The 14,823-nt window shown below is 37.5% G+C and overlaps 1 protein-coding gene across 18 annotated transcripts in view; it reads right to left on the bottom strand.

Moving 5' to 3' along the window:
* The window catches only part of NRXN1 (neurexin 1), a 747,071-nt gene that overhangs the window by 389,473 nt on the left and 342,775 nt on the right, over window positions 1-14,823 (bottom strand). For all 18 annotated transcript variants that reach the window (XM_086743374.1, XM_086743376.1, XM_086743383.1 and 15 more), the window contains 2 exons: window positions 9,648-10,029; window positions 8,927-9,117 (listed from right to left, as the gene is read on the bottom strand). In XM_086743374.1, coding sequence (XP_086599500.1) covers window positions 8,927-9,117; window positions 9,648-10,029 — 573 coding nt within the window. The remainder of the gene's footprint in view (window positions 1-8,926; window positions 9,118-9,647; window positions 10,030-14,823) is intronic.

Genomic DNA, 14,823 nt, shown 5'->3' with positions numbered 1-14,823 from the left:
TCAACATACAAAACCACCTACCTACCATTTACTTTGTGCAATAGGCAGAGCAGAGTGGTGGCTTTTCTTTCAGATACGGTGTTTCAACACACATTTTAGAAAAGAAATTGGGCCTGAACAGCAGATGAGTGGTGATTCTAGAGTTTTTCCCCACTTTCATTATTCATGACTAAATGTTTACTTTTTGTTCCATGTAAAAAAAAAAAAATAGTTGATCCTTTTAAAATGTTGATGAAATACAATTTTTCTTTTTTGAATAAATGAAGAAGCCTGCTGTGATCATAACTCAATAATAAATTGAAGGACCGTTGACAAAGACTTAAATGATGTATCCACACAGCTTCTGCAGCACATACGCTCTAGCATATGGCTTTTCAACTCTTCCTTTACAGTAAAGAATATGCACTTGCTGCGCATTCACAGGCCTGTTGGTGCTAGAGCCAAGCACAACTGAATTTTGTCTACCACTTGCAAGGGCACTTGAGGGAAGACATTAATGTGTAAACGTAGTGTTTTATGCCCACTTACTCACTTCAAAGAGTCCATTCTGTAGCTTCAGTATTGATTTGTAGTTCAAGTCTTTTGGTTTTGATGTGTTTTGTGAGGGTTTTTTTTTTTTTTTTAAGGAAAGTAGGCATTTCAAATATTTTTCCTGTTGGAATGATGAATTTAATCACTTTTAAACTCTCTTTCACCTAAGAAGGAAAAGGGTAGCTAGTTTACTTGTCCAGGCTCTGCTGAGTTATCTGTCCTTTCAAATACTTTAGGCAAGAGGCAATTGTATGATGTGACAGGTGGTGTCTCCCATCTTCCACATCCCCTGTACTGATAACCAATCAAGGCAAAATAATTACAGGCAAAAAAGGGAATTTATGGGTTAGGAAGTCACTTTTTTTTTTGGAAAGTTATATAGAAACTGATCTTTTTAGCCCAATTCTACACTACCTTCAGTATCTTCCCTGAATGCCCCATTAAAGTTATGAGAAAAAAGAAATTACCAGCACTGAAATGCTGGCACTGTGGGTTTTCTTTGGTCATCCTTATCGGCATATGGGACATACTGTAGTTATTTGTCCAGAGAATTTAACTTTGAAGATAATTCCTCCCTTGGCTGATATTGTTCTTTTTACAGTTTCAATGTAGCACTGCACCCTAATCCACACTGACAGGAAAAAAGGCAGTGAGGATTAAGAGGTACCAGAGAGAACTCACAGCTGATCGGTGCACAACGAAGAGCTCCTTACAGATTTCTCTTGCCACTAATTTCTATGCAAGTCCACACTGGAGATACACCTGCTGCTCTACCTTTCTCCAAGTCTCCCAGTTCCATCACACTACTCATAACCACACTACTCTTATAAGTGCATTGAAGATTTTCTGCACATGGTACAAACATGCTTCTGTCTTGAAACTTCTTCTCATGCCGTTGCTATGCTGCTCACTGTTTTACATCTCAGCTCTGCTGGATGTGCTCTCCACTTCCATATTCACCTCTTGGTGCTGTTTTCACTCCTATTACACTTTTTGGCTCTGTTCAGAACTGCTCAATGCTTATGCAAACACGCCTATGTTTCACAAGCAAGTAAAGCTGTATTGTAGAAAGTGGGAGAGGGGGAGGAGACACAGGGAGGGCAACAGCAACGACATGACAATGACCTTAGCAGCTAAGTTTTCAATAGACAAAAGTAGATTCTCAAAAGGTAAGTTCCCAAGTCTGAACATTCCCTTTGATTTTTCCAGGTAAAAACCCGTAATTTCCCAAAAACTCCCGTTCTCAAATGACATGTATTCTCAAACAATAAACAGCTACACAAAATGATCAATGATCTGGACAAAGGGATTGAGTGCAACCTCAGTAAGTTTGCACCAAATTGGGCCAGAGTGTTGATCTGCTTGAGGGTAGGAAGGCTTTACAAAGGAATCTGGACAGGCTGGACCAATGGGACAACATGAATTGTATGAGGTTCAACAGGGCCAAGTGCCAGGTCCTTTATTTCGTTCACAACAATCCCACACAATGGTACAGGCTTGGGGAAGAGTGGCTGGAAAGCCACCTGATGGAAAAGGACCTGGGGGTGTTCGTCAATAGCTGGCTGAATATGAGCCAGCAGTGTGCCCAGGTGGCCAAGAAAGTAAACAGCATCCTGGCTTGTATGAGGAACAGTGTGGTCAGCAGGAAAAGGGAAGTGATCGTGCCCTTGTACTTGGCACTGATGAGGCCCCATCTTGAACACTGTGTTCAGTTTTGGGCCCCTCACAACAATACAGACATTGAGGTGCTGAAGCACGTCCAGAGAAGAGGAACAAAGCTGATGAAGGGTCTGGAGCACAAGTCTTACGAGTAGTGGCTGAGGCAATCGGGATTGTTTAGGCTGGAGAAGAGAAGGCTGACAGGAGACCTTATAGCTCTCCATAACTACCTGAAAAGAGGTTGTGGCTAGGTGGGTGCTGGCCTTTTCTCCCAAGTAGCAAGTGATAGGACGAGAGGAAATGGACTCAAGTTGTGCCAGGGGGAGTTTAGATTGGATATTAGGAAAAATTTATTTATGGAAGAGTGGTCAGGCACTGGAATAGGCTGCTCAGGGAAACAGTGGAGTCACCATCCCTGGAGGTATTTAAAAGATGTGTAGACGTGGCACTTCAGGACATGGTTTAATGGTGGACTTGGCAGTGTTAGATTTATGGTTGGACTTGATCTTAAAGGTCTTTTCTAACCTAAATAATTCTATTATTTCATTTTGCTTCTTTTCCCCCTTGAAGACTAGATGGAAAGCACTGGCATTGAAAAAGATTAAACAGATTTAAAATCAAAGCAGTCTGCTTGTCCAATGGACTGTAAGGAAAGTTGGCGATGCATGTTAAATGGTAAATAATAAAGCCTAATTGCCATATAAATGTGTGTGGTAATCCATCTCCTACAGAACTGATGCTATGCCAATTACTCTGTATGAGGGGGATGGTTGTGGTGGAGAGGTGAGGCATTCAAGCACATCAAATGTCCTTCATTTCTTTCCCGTTCTGACCACTTTTGTACATTGTATACACCTGAAAAATAGACAAAAATCTAATGAAGGAGGCATTTTCATGGCACAGTATACTTAGATTTTCCTTCCTACTGATATTCTTCTATTTACTCATTCTCTGCTTCATTAGCCAACACATGAGCTTAGCATAGGATTGTAGAGGAAAACTTTTTATCTAAAGCTATCAACTGCTTGATCAAGACAATCGCCTCCAGACTCTGAGGATATTGTACAAAGCAGCTCTTTTGCAAAAAAAAAAAAAGGACTGCTCAGTCAGAATATCAAGATCCATGAGGATGGCGCTTTCATACTCACAGCAGTACATTTTGAAAACAAGTTTAGGACATGCATCTTGGCTGGGGGGGTGTTAGGATTCAGGAAGATGTATTTATGCTAAATATCCATATTTTCTTTTTGTCAGTTTTAAGAGCATATGTGTTTCTTATATTATCCTTAGCATAACTCTTCCTTAGTATTCCAGAAGGGCTTGGAAAAAAATTCCACAATCAGCAATGGTAATAATCTGCATGCCAAACAGCTGTAGAAATGTAGGCAAATCTATACATTTGTATGTGTGTAAGAGATTGAAAAGAGCAGGAGAGAAGAAGCAGAAAGCAAAAAGTTTCTGTCACCATGGAGTGATCTGAAAGACTACTGCAATATTGTTGACTTCACAGAACTCAGCACAAACACTAGAGTATTTTCTTTAATTTTGATTTAATCCAGAAGTACTGGAGTAGATTTTTTTTTTCTCCATCTCATAATTTTGGCAATCTGGATACAATTTCTGAAGGCTTAGCATTGCCAAAATTATTTTCACAGCCTGTTAGACACCATAGCTGTTTAGAAGCAGTATATGACAAGTTGCAAAGAAAGGAGGATAAAGGAATACGCATTAGACCAGGTTGTCCAATCTCCTATTGTTAATGTGCCCGTATATCTTTGCTACACAGAAAGTCTCAAAGAAGACCTCTCAGTTTTAAGATCTTTATTTTTCCATCCGTACAGAGGCTGCTTTCCCAACACTATCAGAAAGACAACAGCTGCATTTGCCGTTGTCTACCTCAACAGGTCACATTAGGAAGATATATTTACTGTTGACAGTATTTGGAACTCTGCATTTGGAACAGAATGTTATTTCTGCATGAAGAGTTCACAGCCCACTGGCAAGGTCATTACAATTAACTCATGCATGTTTATTTGAGAAATTCAAGCATTAATATTTGTTCATTTGTACGAATTTATGCTTTTCTGTGCTTCTTAAAGCTTTTTTTCTTAGTAATAGAAAGATGAAGGGCCACTGCTATTGATAGAGACCTCGTAATATAGAGAAGAACATAAAATGCAGCAACAATAATAATGGGCTCAATATAAAACAATGGGGACAAATATTACAGGAAATTGAAATAATTTTAATTTCCATTGCTGGAACAAGAAGTCCTCCTTATGGTCAAGACCAATTTAGCTCAGTTTTACATAGCATGAATAACCTACTCTGACAGGCAAATGAAATATCAATAGTTTAAGTGACTATTACAAATTATCAATGAATATGCGAGGCTAGTAAATCTACTGATAATTTAGTTAATTGCATTCAAAGTTTACAAGGATTAATTAATTGTCAAGTGAGTCTTTCTGTATATGGAAGTAGTATATTTAAACTGCATTTGCAAAACTACTGAGATGATACCAGAAATTAATAGGATTACTTTTCTTTCAGGTGCTTCAGACTAGGCTGTTTTCACTGTATAGAAAAAAACAGCAAATGAAAAGGCAAATGTATACAGCAACTGCACCCATATCTCTCAAAGAATAGAGGAAGCCAGAGGCCAGTGAAGAGCTACAGAAATAAAACGGACAAGAGATCCAGACAGGATTTTTAAATCCAAGGAAGTTGATTCTGATGCATGCTCTAATATGAACAGCATATTTTCAGGATGCAGTGATATAACAGCATAGGAATAACATATGACTTACACTGGACTCTAAAACTGGCATTTGGGAAGGTCACGTGGAAAAGAATAACAGAGTGAGACAAGTTAGAAGTATGGATATCAGTTCAAAAAAGCAAGTCTTAAAGATGCATGATATGCTGCACAGGCAGCAAAAAAATAAAATCATCAATATTGAGTTAGGTAGGATTTTTTTTTTGTGATGGTGATTTCCTTTTAAAAAGAAAATATAGTTAGCTCAATATAGAAATTAGGATGATTGTAGTTCATGCTGGAGGATGCATAGCTAGAAAGTTTGGAATAGGATGGGATACTGAAGTATTGAAACTATCAACTCCTAAAAAAGTTTGTAACTACTTATTGTTAAATCCAAAATAACAGCAGCATTCCTTAGCTTTTCATTTTGAGAGAGTGCAATATTTTAACTTTGAATTTCAATTTATAAACAATTAAAATGCTAAAATATTTCAATTTTCTTGTGGATTCTTGTAGGGTTTTGTATGTCTGTTGTTTAAAAAAAGGCGAAGAAAACTTTGGGGATTAAAATAGTGCCTGTATGTGCAGGAGAGAAGCAAAATGAAGATTAAACTATAGTAGGTAAGTGGATATAAAGTCATGCTTGAGGATGTTGGTCCTCCTTGAAAGCAGATCATGTGTCTTCAAATTCTTATTTAAAAAAGAAAAAAAAAATCTGATAGAACTCTGATTTCCCACACCACAGGAAGAATATATGGAGAGGGAAGAGATATTTTAATAGCTACAGTCTGAACAATGGAGATATCTTTTATTTGGCAACAGTGAGGAACAAGAGCACAAGTTAAATTACACATTCACTTGCATTTTTGTGCCCCTTCAAGGCCACTCGGACCCCTCAAACCGTAAGAGCACAGCAACTAAATGTTGGCAGGCTTGAGCTGCACTGCTTTTGCTGTTAAGACTAATTTATCTTCACAAGTTATCTGCTAGAACTGCACCTAAGTACACTTTGCTAATAACCTCTGCTAGGAAAAATAATACAGTTCTTGGAATCCAAACGTAAAACTATTTTAACTCATTTATTTGTCTCCAAATTATAATTTATCCATTTAACTACAGCAATAATTAAGCTGGAGAATTTAATGTAAGTGTTTCCACAGGTACCCGCTAGAATCCACTGAAGTTGTACCAGAGGTTATGCAGGGAACCCATGTCAGTAATAACAGACTTTCTAAGCTATATAGCCAAATCCTACACTCAGAAGGAAACATATAGTGGAAATTCTCTCCCATATTTTTATTGCAACTGTCTGCTTTCCTAGACAACTGGCATCCCATGCAGGCTTTACAACACAATCTGTGTGATATCTTTGCACAAAATTCACTGTGTATTTGAAAAAAAAAAAACAAAACAGTGCATATATGGGTTTATCTTTCCAGGATTAGCTTTGATTTCAGCATCTGAAATCTGGTAACTCTACAATTACTCAAAAAGGCTGCAAATTCTATATTATCTGTGCACATTTATATTTCAACTAATGCTAACTCTGGTTAAACAGAATTATTGATATCACTACCGGGAAGTATAATTTTGAATTTGCTTTGTTGCTAGAGCTAGAATAATATAGGAGAATGAATTAAACCTAGCTGCTTGTGTCAGTAAAGTGTATGGAGTGTTAATAGCATAACAGAGATGTGTCACCACAAGAAACACTGACATAAAATAGAAAAGAACAACCTACAGGACAGCGTTTCAACTGAATACAAAAGAATAAAAAATAATAATGAAAGGCATTTTTTTCTCCTTTTTAGCCTGCTAGCTGAAACATACCAGCTTGAACTCCACCAAAAATCCAACAAAAATTCTCATGATGTATGCTGTGCCATATTTAAGGAAGCTGAGTGAAATATAATGATACATTTAAAAAAAAAAAGAAACATACCACTACGAGAAGTCAGAGGTTAAGGACCTGTGTATGTTAAACTAGTTTGAGAAAGATGCTTAATATATATTACAGGACTGAATATGTGAGGCTTATTATTATTTTACTAGCCACATTTCCTGGGTGGTGAATTACGGAAAATCCACTTCTATTATAATTCATCTTCCTCGATTCAAATCTCAGCATATTTTTTTCATGCTCTTCAGTTTCTTTCCACTGGAATTCAAGGTTAGAAAATGTACCAGCTACGGATACAGTTTTACTTCAAAAGGGTAAAGCAGAAGTAGGATTTTCAAAGGAAAGAAAACAAAGGAATGTTGGATTTTATAGGTTATCCTCATTGATGAGCTTTCTCTGTGAAGGCACTAAGCTGTACATTTACTGAAATAACAGTGCCCTCTAGTGCCTTTATTAAGCACATTGGTCAAAGCTTTTTTTAAATTAAGCAAACATACCAAAACACCACAATCAGTGTGGAAAAGCTGTAGAATAAAATGACTGTGTTAACTTAGTTATCGGTTCTTAAAAGGATTGGTTTTCCTACTAATGTCTATTTAATATACCGGGGGGGGGGGGAGCAGATTAAATACATATGCATAAGTAGTACGTATTATTGCAAAAAAAGGTGAAAGAATAACATGGATGCTTTCTCTATAGCATCAAAAATAACATTTAAGTATTACATTGTCTCAATAAACATCGATCATATTTACAAGAAAACAAAAACAAGTAAGAACACAGCAGAAATTTCAAATAAAAGTTTGAGAATGGGTGTGAGCCATCCAAAAAGCTTTAATTTACAAACAAGCATTTCTGAAAAAGAAAGAGGCTCTTATTGAAGATTATGACATATCAAGATACAGTTTTTACAGTCTTTTTTACAATCTTAATAGCACTTTCAAGTGAAACAAACATGTAAAATATCACAAAATCCAGAATAATTACTAAGGTCAGCTCATTATTTGTGACTCAGAGGTAGTTAGAAGAAAATCCAGCAAGAAATAAGCTCTTGATGGAATATTAATATCTGGCTTTTGAAATGTTAAATTTTCTATGATTGTTACGAAATTTTGGTTTTCCTAACAAGAACTTTTATAAAGACTATTAAAATACACAATACTTTTTCACAAGACAAGAACATATTTTCTTATGTCTGATTAGGTATGTAGTATTTAAAAAGTATACCTATAAACCCTTTCAAAAAGATAGTGTCCTCTGATGCAAATTAGCTTTTCAGAAGCCCATCCTTACAACCAATTACTATAACTTATTTTAAAATATACATATATATCAGTTTAGTTTATAAAAATGGATCTTAAGAATCTAGCTGGATCTATAAAATTGAGTTTATCCTATTCTTCAATTGAAACTACAACACATTACATATTTAGGTGAGTATACGTTCATGATTTAATACATCTGGCAACTTGTATTTATAACTGATTCATTGGAGGACTGTCATATAAGATCACTTTACTTACAAGATATTTTAGGATATCAAAATACTGTATTGTATTTATTTTCCTGTCAAAAGGTAGGGTTTATGTGGAATATGGAACAGTGGGGGACAGATCAAAATGCTCCCCAGTTCTCTGATATAGAGATCATCAGTTCTACAAAGCCTTTGTAGTCATACTGTAAAGCTTGGGCTGAGGTTTCTGCATGCCACTTACACAACTTATGCTCATGTAAAAATTAGGTCTTTTTCACAGACATTTTAGAGGTCCTCTAGTCCCTCAATTATCTTTCGGTATATACGGGCCACTCCATGTTCTTACGATTTCCTACTTTTTTTTTCCTGTGGCATTTTCACGCATTTACAGTTGTACCTAACTGTGCAGAACTACTGCTGAACTGGCATTGTTAGGCTAACATGAAGAAGATGTCATCTCTTGTGATCATGTTAAGTATTATCAAATAAAACATTTCATATAGTATTAAAAAATTATACTGTACTTTACATGCATTATTTATTCAGGTTACCATTCTGTAATGACCTTCACTGTGTGTTATACAGAAATGACTGTACTTACTTTTGAGATCTAAATTTCTGGCTCCTGCTGTGCTCTGCGTTGTGATTTTATTGTCAATCTTTACAGTGTGGAGATTGTTGGTATCCCTTGATATCATCACATTATGCCACTGGTTGTCATTCAGAGGTTTATTGGAACTTCCTTTGATGAGATTTGCACCATTTCCCAAGTCAAACACATAGTGTAAATACCTGGGAAAAGAGAAAAGAATTGGAAAAGTTTCCTTTTTCTTTACATAGAAAAGGGGCACCAATTAATGTCTAATAATTCCTATTTCCTTGTACTCCTCAGTAGTGGTGGTGAAACCAGAAGACCACAATGAATGCCAAATGAAGAAGCAATCTTAATTCAGAGAAATCACCATTCATTTAGATGAGCTGAGATGCGGTCCCAAGTTTCTGGAAAGTAACGAGCACTCCATGTACCAACACATGCATACATACGTAGAGAGACAACAAGAGGAAGGCTACAAACTAGTACTTCTTTCTGGTAAACACCATAGAAGTTATACCTATTATTTACTTTCAATTTTTTTTCAGGCATCTAGCTTCATCTGAAAGAAAAAGTCACAATAAAACATACAAAGTTGAACATGAAGAAATATTCATCAATCATATATATCTAGTCAGATAAAGATTTGTATCCTAAACTTCCCCTTGTATTTCTCCTGTCTATACATTTTGAATAGACTGGTTTTGTCATTATGCTAACCCATACATACCCTTTTACTAATTCAACCACAATGAAATCATTTCCATCGCCACTGTTATAAAGTATCAATCCATCCAGAGAGGTTGTTTTGAACTGGAAAAAAAGGTGCATAGATGTATATGCTTGGAGTGTGGCCAATGCAACATAACTTGCTTTTGTTTTAAAGGTTACAGGGTCTGCTATGATGTTCCTGAACCCAAATCTTGCATTGAGCTCACAATAATCGATGTCTCCGTTTTTACATAAGTCAATGTACGCCATGCCATTAAACGTAAGACTTTGTAGATGCCCAATGAAATTAGAAGGCACAGAAGACAGGTAGCGCCGTTCTGTTATTATTCCTGTTTCTATGTTGTGGAATTCCAGTCGTGTGTGATCCCCCGCCATTTGACCTTTAAATAGTAACAAGAAAACACGTTAGCATCTGAAATGGGAGGTCAAAAAGCACATGATATGATTAAGTATCTGCATCAATTTTACACTTTTCAATCTGCAAGGCCAATTCTTGGCTCCAAAGAGGATTCCTCTAAATTAATTCAAATTACTGCTAAACATCTGAGAGCCTTTCCACTGAGTTCAGTATGTTTGGATAAGGCCAACAGCAAGATTTCTAATCTGAAGCATAATACCACAGTATATCAAACTGCCAATGAAATCCCTCACTTTGGTTACACTTAACCAGACATGTGGTTTTACTATAAGCAAGTGCAATTAATTAACACAACACGAAGAAAACAAAGGCAAATCTCAGAGCTAAATCTACAATGTCAGAGTTTCATAGAAGAGAGGCATACCAATTTAGAGGATGTGTTTTGCTTAGAAGTGCATGATTTGGTGAGCAGATGGAAGGATTCCTGTTTAAACTGTCTTAAGTACACGAATACTAGCCCTGCTGCAAAACTGTGCTGCAAGGGTGCACAGAGCTTTCCTTAAAAGTGACTGGCTTTATACCATGGGGATAAACTCCGGCAGAAGAGCGCGCAAAGGTGGAGGAAGTAGAAAACCTGCAGCAAATGTGTATGCCAGTGTCCTGTAATCCTGCAAATAGCAAGGTGCTTGCTTACACCAGAAAGCTGGCCAAAACCAAGCCTTGCAGCTACCTTTGAGTCTTTCTTTGTCATGCAAGGACTCTTGCACAGCATAAAGCCTGAAATTTGCTGACTGCATAGGTACTCTGAAAGAAAGAATCAACATTGCCAGGGTACACTTCATACAGGTTAGGTAAGTTTTTAGGCTAGTTATTAAATACCTTACCCAGTACATCAAAATTGTGCCCACTGAAGGGTTCCCTTTTCTCAAGGAGCTTAGATTTTTTTTTTCCTGTTTACGTTAAAGAAGTAGCTCAGTACTATCACAAGCCTGATTCATGGTCCTATTGTGTGAGTATGATGACAAAACAGCTTTTTATTACTATCAATTTCACCATGTAATCTACCTTTTGCAAACCACGAGCTAGATTTCCCAGTTCCTTAGATGTTTCGTGTGTCTTATGGAGTAAAAAGAAGCTGAACAGCAGGTGAACTAGCAAAGCTGGAATAAATACTGGCAAAAAGCTGCTCTGTAATACAAGTGCCCACAGTGCAAAGCTGCTGGCAGGCTGAGTTCCCTCTGTCCTTCCCTGAAAACACTATTCCAAGAGGAGAGTGGGAACTCTGACTCAGGCTGGATGTGTTTAGCAGTGATGCAAAAAGCCCTGATGCAGGCTTAGACAGCTATACCTTCATAGGTTCTGTAAGCAAGTGTCTGCGTATGCGTGTGTGAAGGTGGAAAGGATAAGGGCAAGATGAACACAGGTATCTGGGCTTTGGCCAGGGACATGGATTCACAAAGAGGTTGTGTCTCAGCACTGACGTACAAACACAGGCAGCAGTGAACTTAAAGTGAAAATAGGTCTGCAAGCTCTAAGACAGTTTAAAAAAAATTGCTCTAATAACTTATGATAAACATTTACAAGCAGCTTACTTAGCTTCAGGATGCATTCTCATAGAATCATAGAATGGTTAGGGTTGGAAGGGACCTTCAAAGGTCATCTAGTCCAACCCCCCTGCAAGGAGCAGGGACATCCCCAACTAGATCAGGTTGCTCAGAGCCCCATCCAGCCTGGCCTTGAATGTTTCCAGGGATGGGGCATCCACCACCTCTCTGGGCAACCTGTAACAGTGTTCTACAACCCTCACTGTAAAAAAAATTTTCATAATATCCAATCTAAATCTACCCCCCTCTATTTTAAAACCACTACCCCTTGTCCTATTACAACAGGCCCTACTGAACAGTCTCTCCCCATCTTTCTTCTAGGCCCCCTTGAGGTACTTGAAGACCACTATAAGGTCTCTCTGGAGCCTCCTCTTCTCCAGGCTGAACAGACCCAACTCTCTCAGCCTGTCAAAGTAAGATTGACCTAGCTCTACTTATGTCATTGAACCCCATCAGGATCTGGGACTTGCAGTCATATACGCTGAGCACTGCAAGAGGCACCTTAATCCCCAAGGATTGATACTCTTGTTAAGATCAGTTCTGAAGATACCACTTCTCCTGATGAATTAGCAAAGGTGGGTTCTTTCTTGCAGTAATGAGTCAGGGAGCTGTCTTGGAAAAATGCCAAATCTGTAACTTTCTGCAAGGCCAAGAGCTGTATATTGGATCACAGCCAGAGAGCAGAAGATCATGTTTTAGAGGAGGAACATTATGTATTCCAGTCTTATATCACTTCAGATGGCATTGCATAAATGCCATGGCAAAAATCCACTAAGCTTTGGCCTGTAGTACAGTATCCTCACTACATGCACTACCTCAAATATATTTCTTTCTTGAGCATAGCAATAAAAAAGTTCCAGAATCTGGGCTCACATCACAAATCTCTCTCTAACATTCCAGTTGTACAAACATGCTAACAGGACTTGAGAATTCACATAAGGCTCCACAGTATTTGCAACTATAGCAATGAAGAAAAAGAGAGAGGCTGCAGTTTGTGCTTACAAGGTTAGGTTTTTTTGGGTTTTGGTCTTGGTTTTTTTTTTTTTTTAACTTGTCAGGTTGGTGCACAAAATGCATTACTAGTTGCAATGCTACGGGATATACAAAAGGCCAAGTGAATTTCTGTTCATAACCGTAAGCTAGGTATCCTTTTCATTATGCAATGGTAGTGACCTCCTTCAGTCCGTTTATTTTCTACACACATGCAGAAAACAAAGTACATCAGGGCTGTGACTATTTAAACTCTTCTATGAGTAAAATTTTCAAAACTACCTGTATGACCTACAATTAAAGTTAGTTATGATTCTGTAAGATATTATTTACCCATGCACAAATTAGGCTTTCATCAAAGACAACTAAGCTCAGTACATGGATGAAGAAGTGATATTGTATAACCTGCGAAAAATAGAAAGTGAGGCCAAATTATTTAACGGCTTGGCCTCCAGACTAAGTTTTCTGGATCTGATTTTTTTTTCATGTGTGACATAGGAAACAGAATAAAAACGGAAAACAATGCATGGCAGAGGGAAGCTGGTATTTTTGTGAGAAAGTCAATTTTCTCCTCATGCTCCCAGAAGATTATAACAACCTTTCATGTGAGTAACTAATGGGTTATATTTTAACCACATTTGTGATTTTTTTGGACATCTGAAGAAAAGTTCTAAGCAGTTCAGGGCAAGAGCACTCCAATCTGATATAGCAACTCTTCCACTAGCCCTTTAGAACATTCAAAGCTAATACACATTAAATTGCACTGTGTATATTTGACTTTCTACCAGATGGGAGAGAAAATTTAAGTTCATGAAGGCTTTGGCAACACAGTGCTGCATGGAAGCAAAGATTTTCCATTAAGCAAATGTAATATTCCTGGGACTAACAGCAGATTTCTTGAGTTATCAGGCTTTCAAGTTCTCTCTACCTCCTCTCATGCCGGTTCCCTCCTCACTGAGAGAAAAGGCCACAGATGGGCCACACAGCTTCCTACAGGGAATTTAGGAAGACTTTTACCCTCCAGAATACAGGGATGACTTGGATGAAGAACATTAAACATTTGTGGATTATGCAAATGTGGGCAACTTCCAGCTTGAAGAACTGAGAGAGATTTTGAGACAGCCGGCCGGCTTCTGGTACAGTACTGGCATGTGGAAAGAATACAAGTGTTGTACCAGAAAGTCAGACCCACAGGCAACACTTTTGCATGATTAGGAGGCAACTGAAGAGAAAAGACTTGTTGACTTTAACAGCTAGAATAGAATAGTTCAGTTGGAAGGGACCTACAATGATCATCTAGTCCAAGTGCCTGACCACTTCAGGACTGATCAAGAGTTAAAGCATGTTGTTAAGGGCATTGTTCAAATGCCTCTTAAACATTGACAAGCTTGGGGCATCAATCAGCTCTCTAGGAAGCCTGTTCCAGTGTTTCAGTTATTTGCTGAGACCATGATATTTGATAGTAACTACAGTTATCTGCAATGGAGAGTGATTACAAGAACTTAGAGTCTTGTATTCTTTACTTATTCCTTCACTTGACGAGACTACATATTACAGAAATCTCCTGTTTTCATCTTAATCCTTCATGTATATTTTGAACTTTTCTGAAGATGTGCTGAGCAGCCGGGACTGAATCCAAAGGTGAAAACAGTACTTCTTGATGTTTTTTTAACCAATATTGTTTGGAAATAAAAAAAAATCTGCCATGAGGAGCCCAGGAAATCTGCATTTGATTTTAGATGCTAGATTTTATTCAGATCCAAGCAGCTTTCTTTAACTAGAAAACATTTCTAAAGTAGTGTTATTATTTGAGTTGCCAGTTGAAATAGCAAGAGGATATTTTTCAGTATAGTTCCTCCAGTACTATATATTTATTTTCACAAAGAAAATAACTGGTTTAGGCCATCTGCTTTCTTGGGGGAATGACCCAGAGCATCATCCCATACACAGACTGAATTTTTGCTTCACCTCTGGAAAATCTATTGGTAATTTCTGATTCTAGAAAGTATGTTTTTTTAACTATATGAATACATAGCAACTATTTTTCTACCAGTGACATGGTCTGTGGTGTTCTGTTGAGGTGAAAAAGGACTATGAAAGAAAAATGGGTTTTAAAACCCCACTAAAACTGTTTCAATTTTAACAAAGTTTAAAATGAATGAAAAAAAGCTATCTAGTACTACATGAAAAAAAAGGAACATACTAAAAAGCCAACACAAAAT

The sequence above is a fragment of the Chlamydotis macqueenii genome, chromosome 3, assembly GCF_036417535.1.
Source record: "Chlamydotis macqueenii isolate bChlMac1 chromosome 3, bChlMac1.mat, whole genome shotgun sequence".
NCBI lineage: Eukaryota > Metazoa > Chordata > Aves > Otidiformes > Otididae > Chlamydotis > Chlamydotis macqueenii.
Note: the sequence above shows the minus strand (reverse complement) of the source record. Positions and strands in the feature narration are given on the sequence as shown.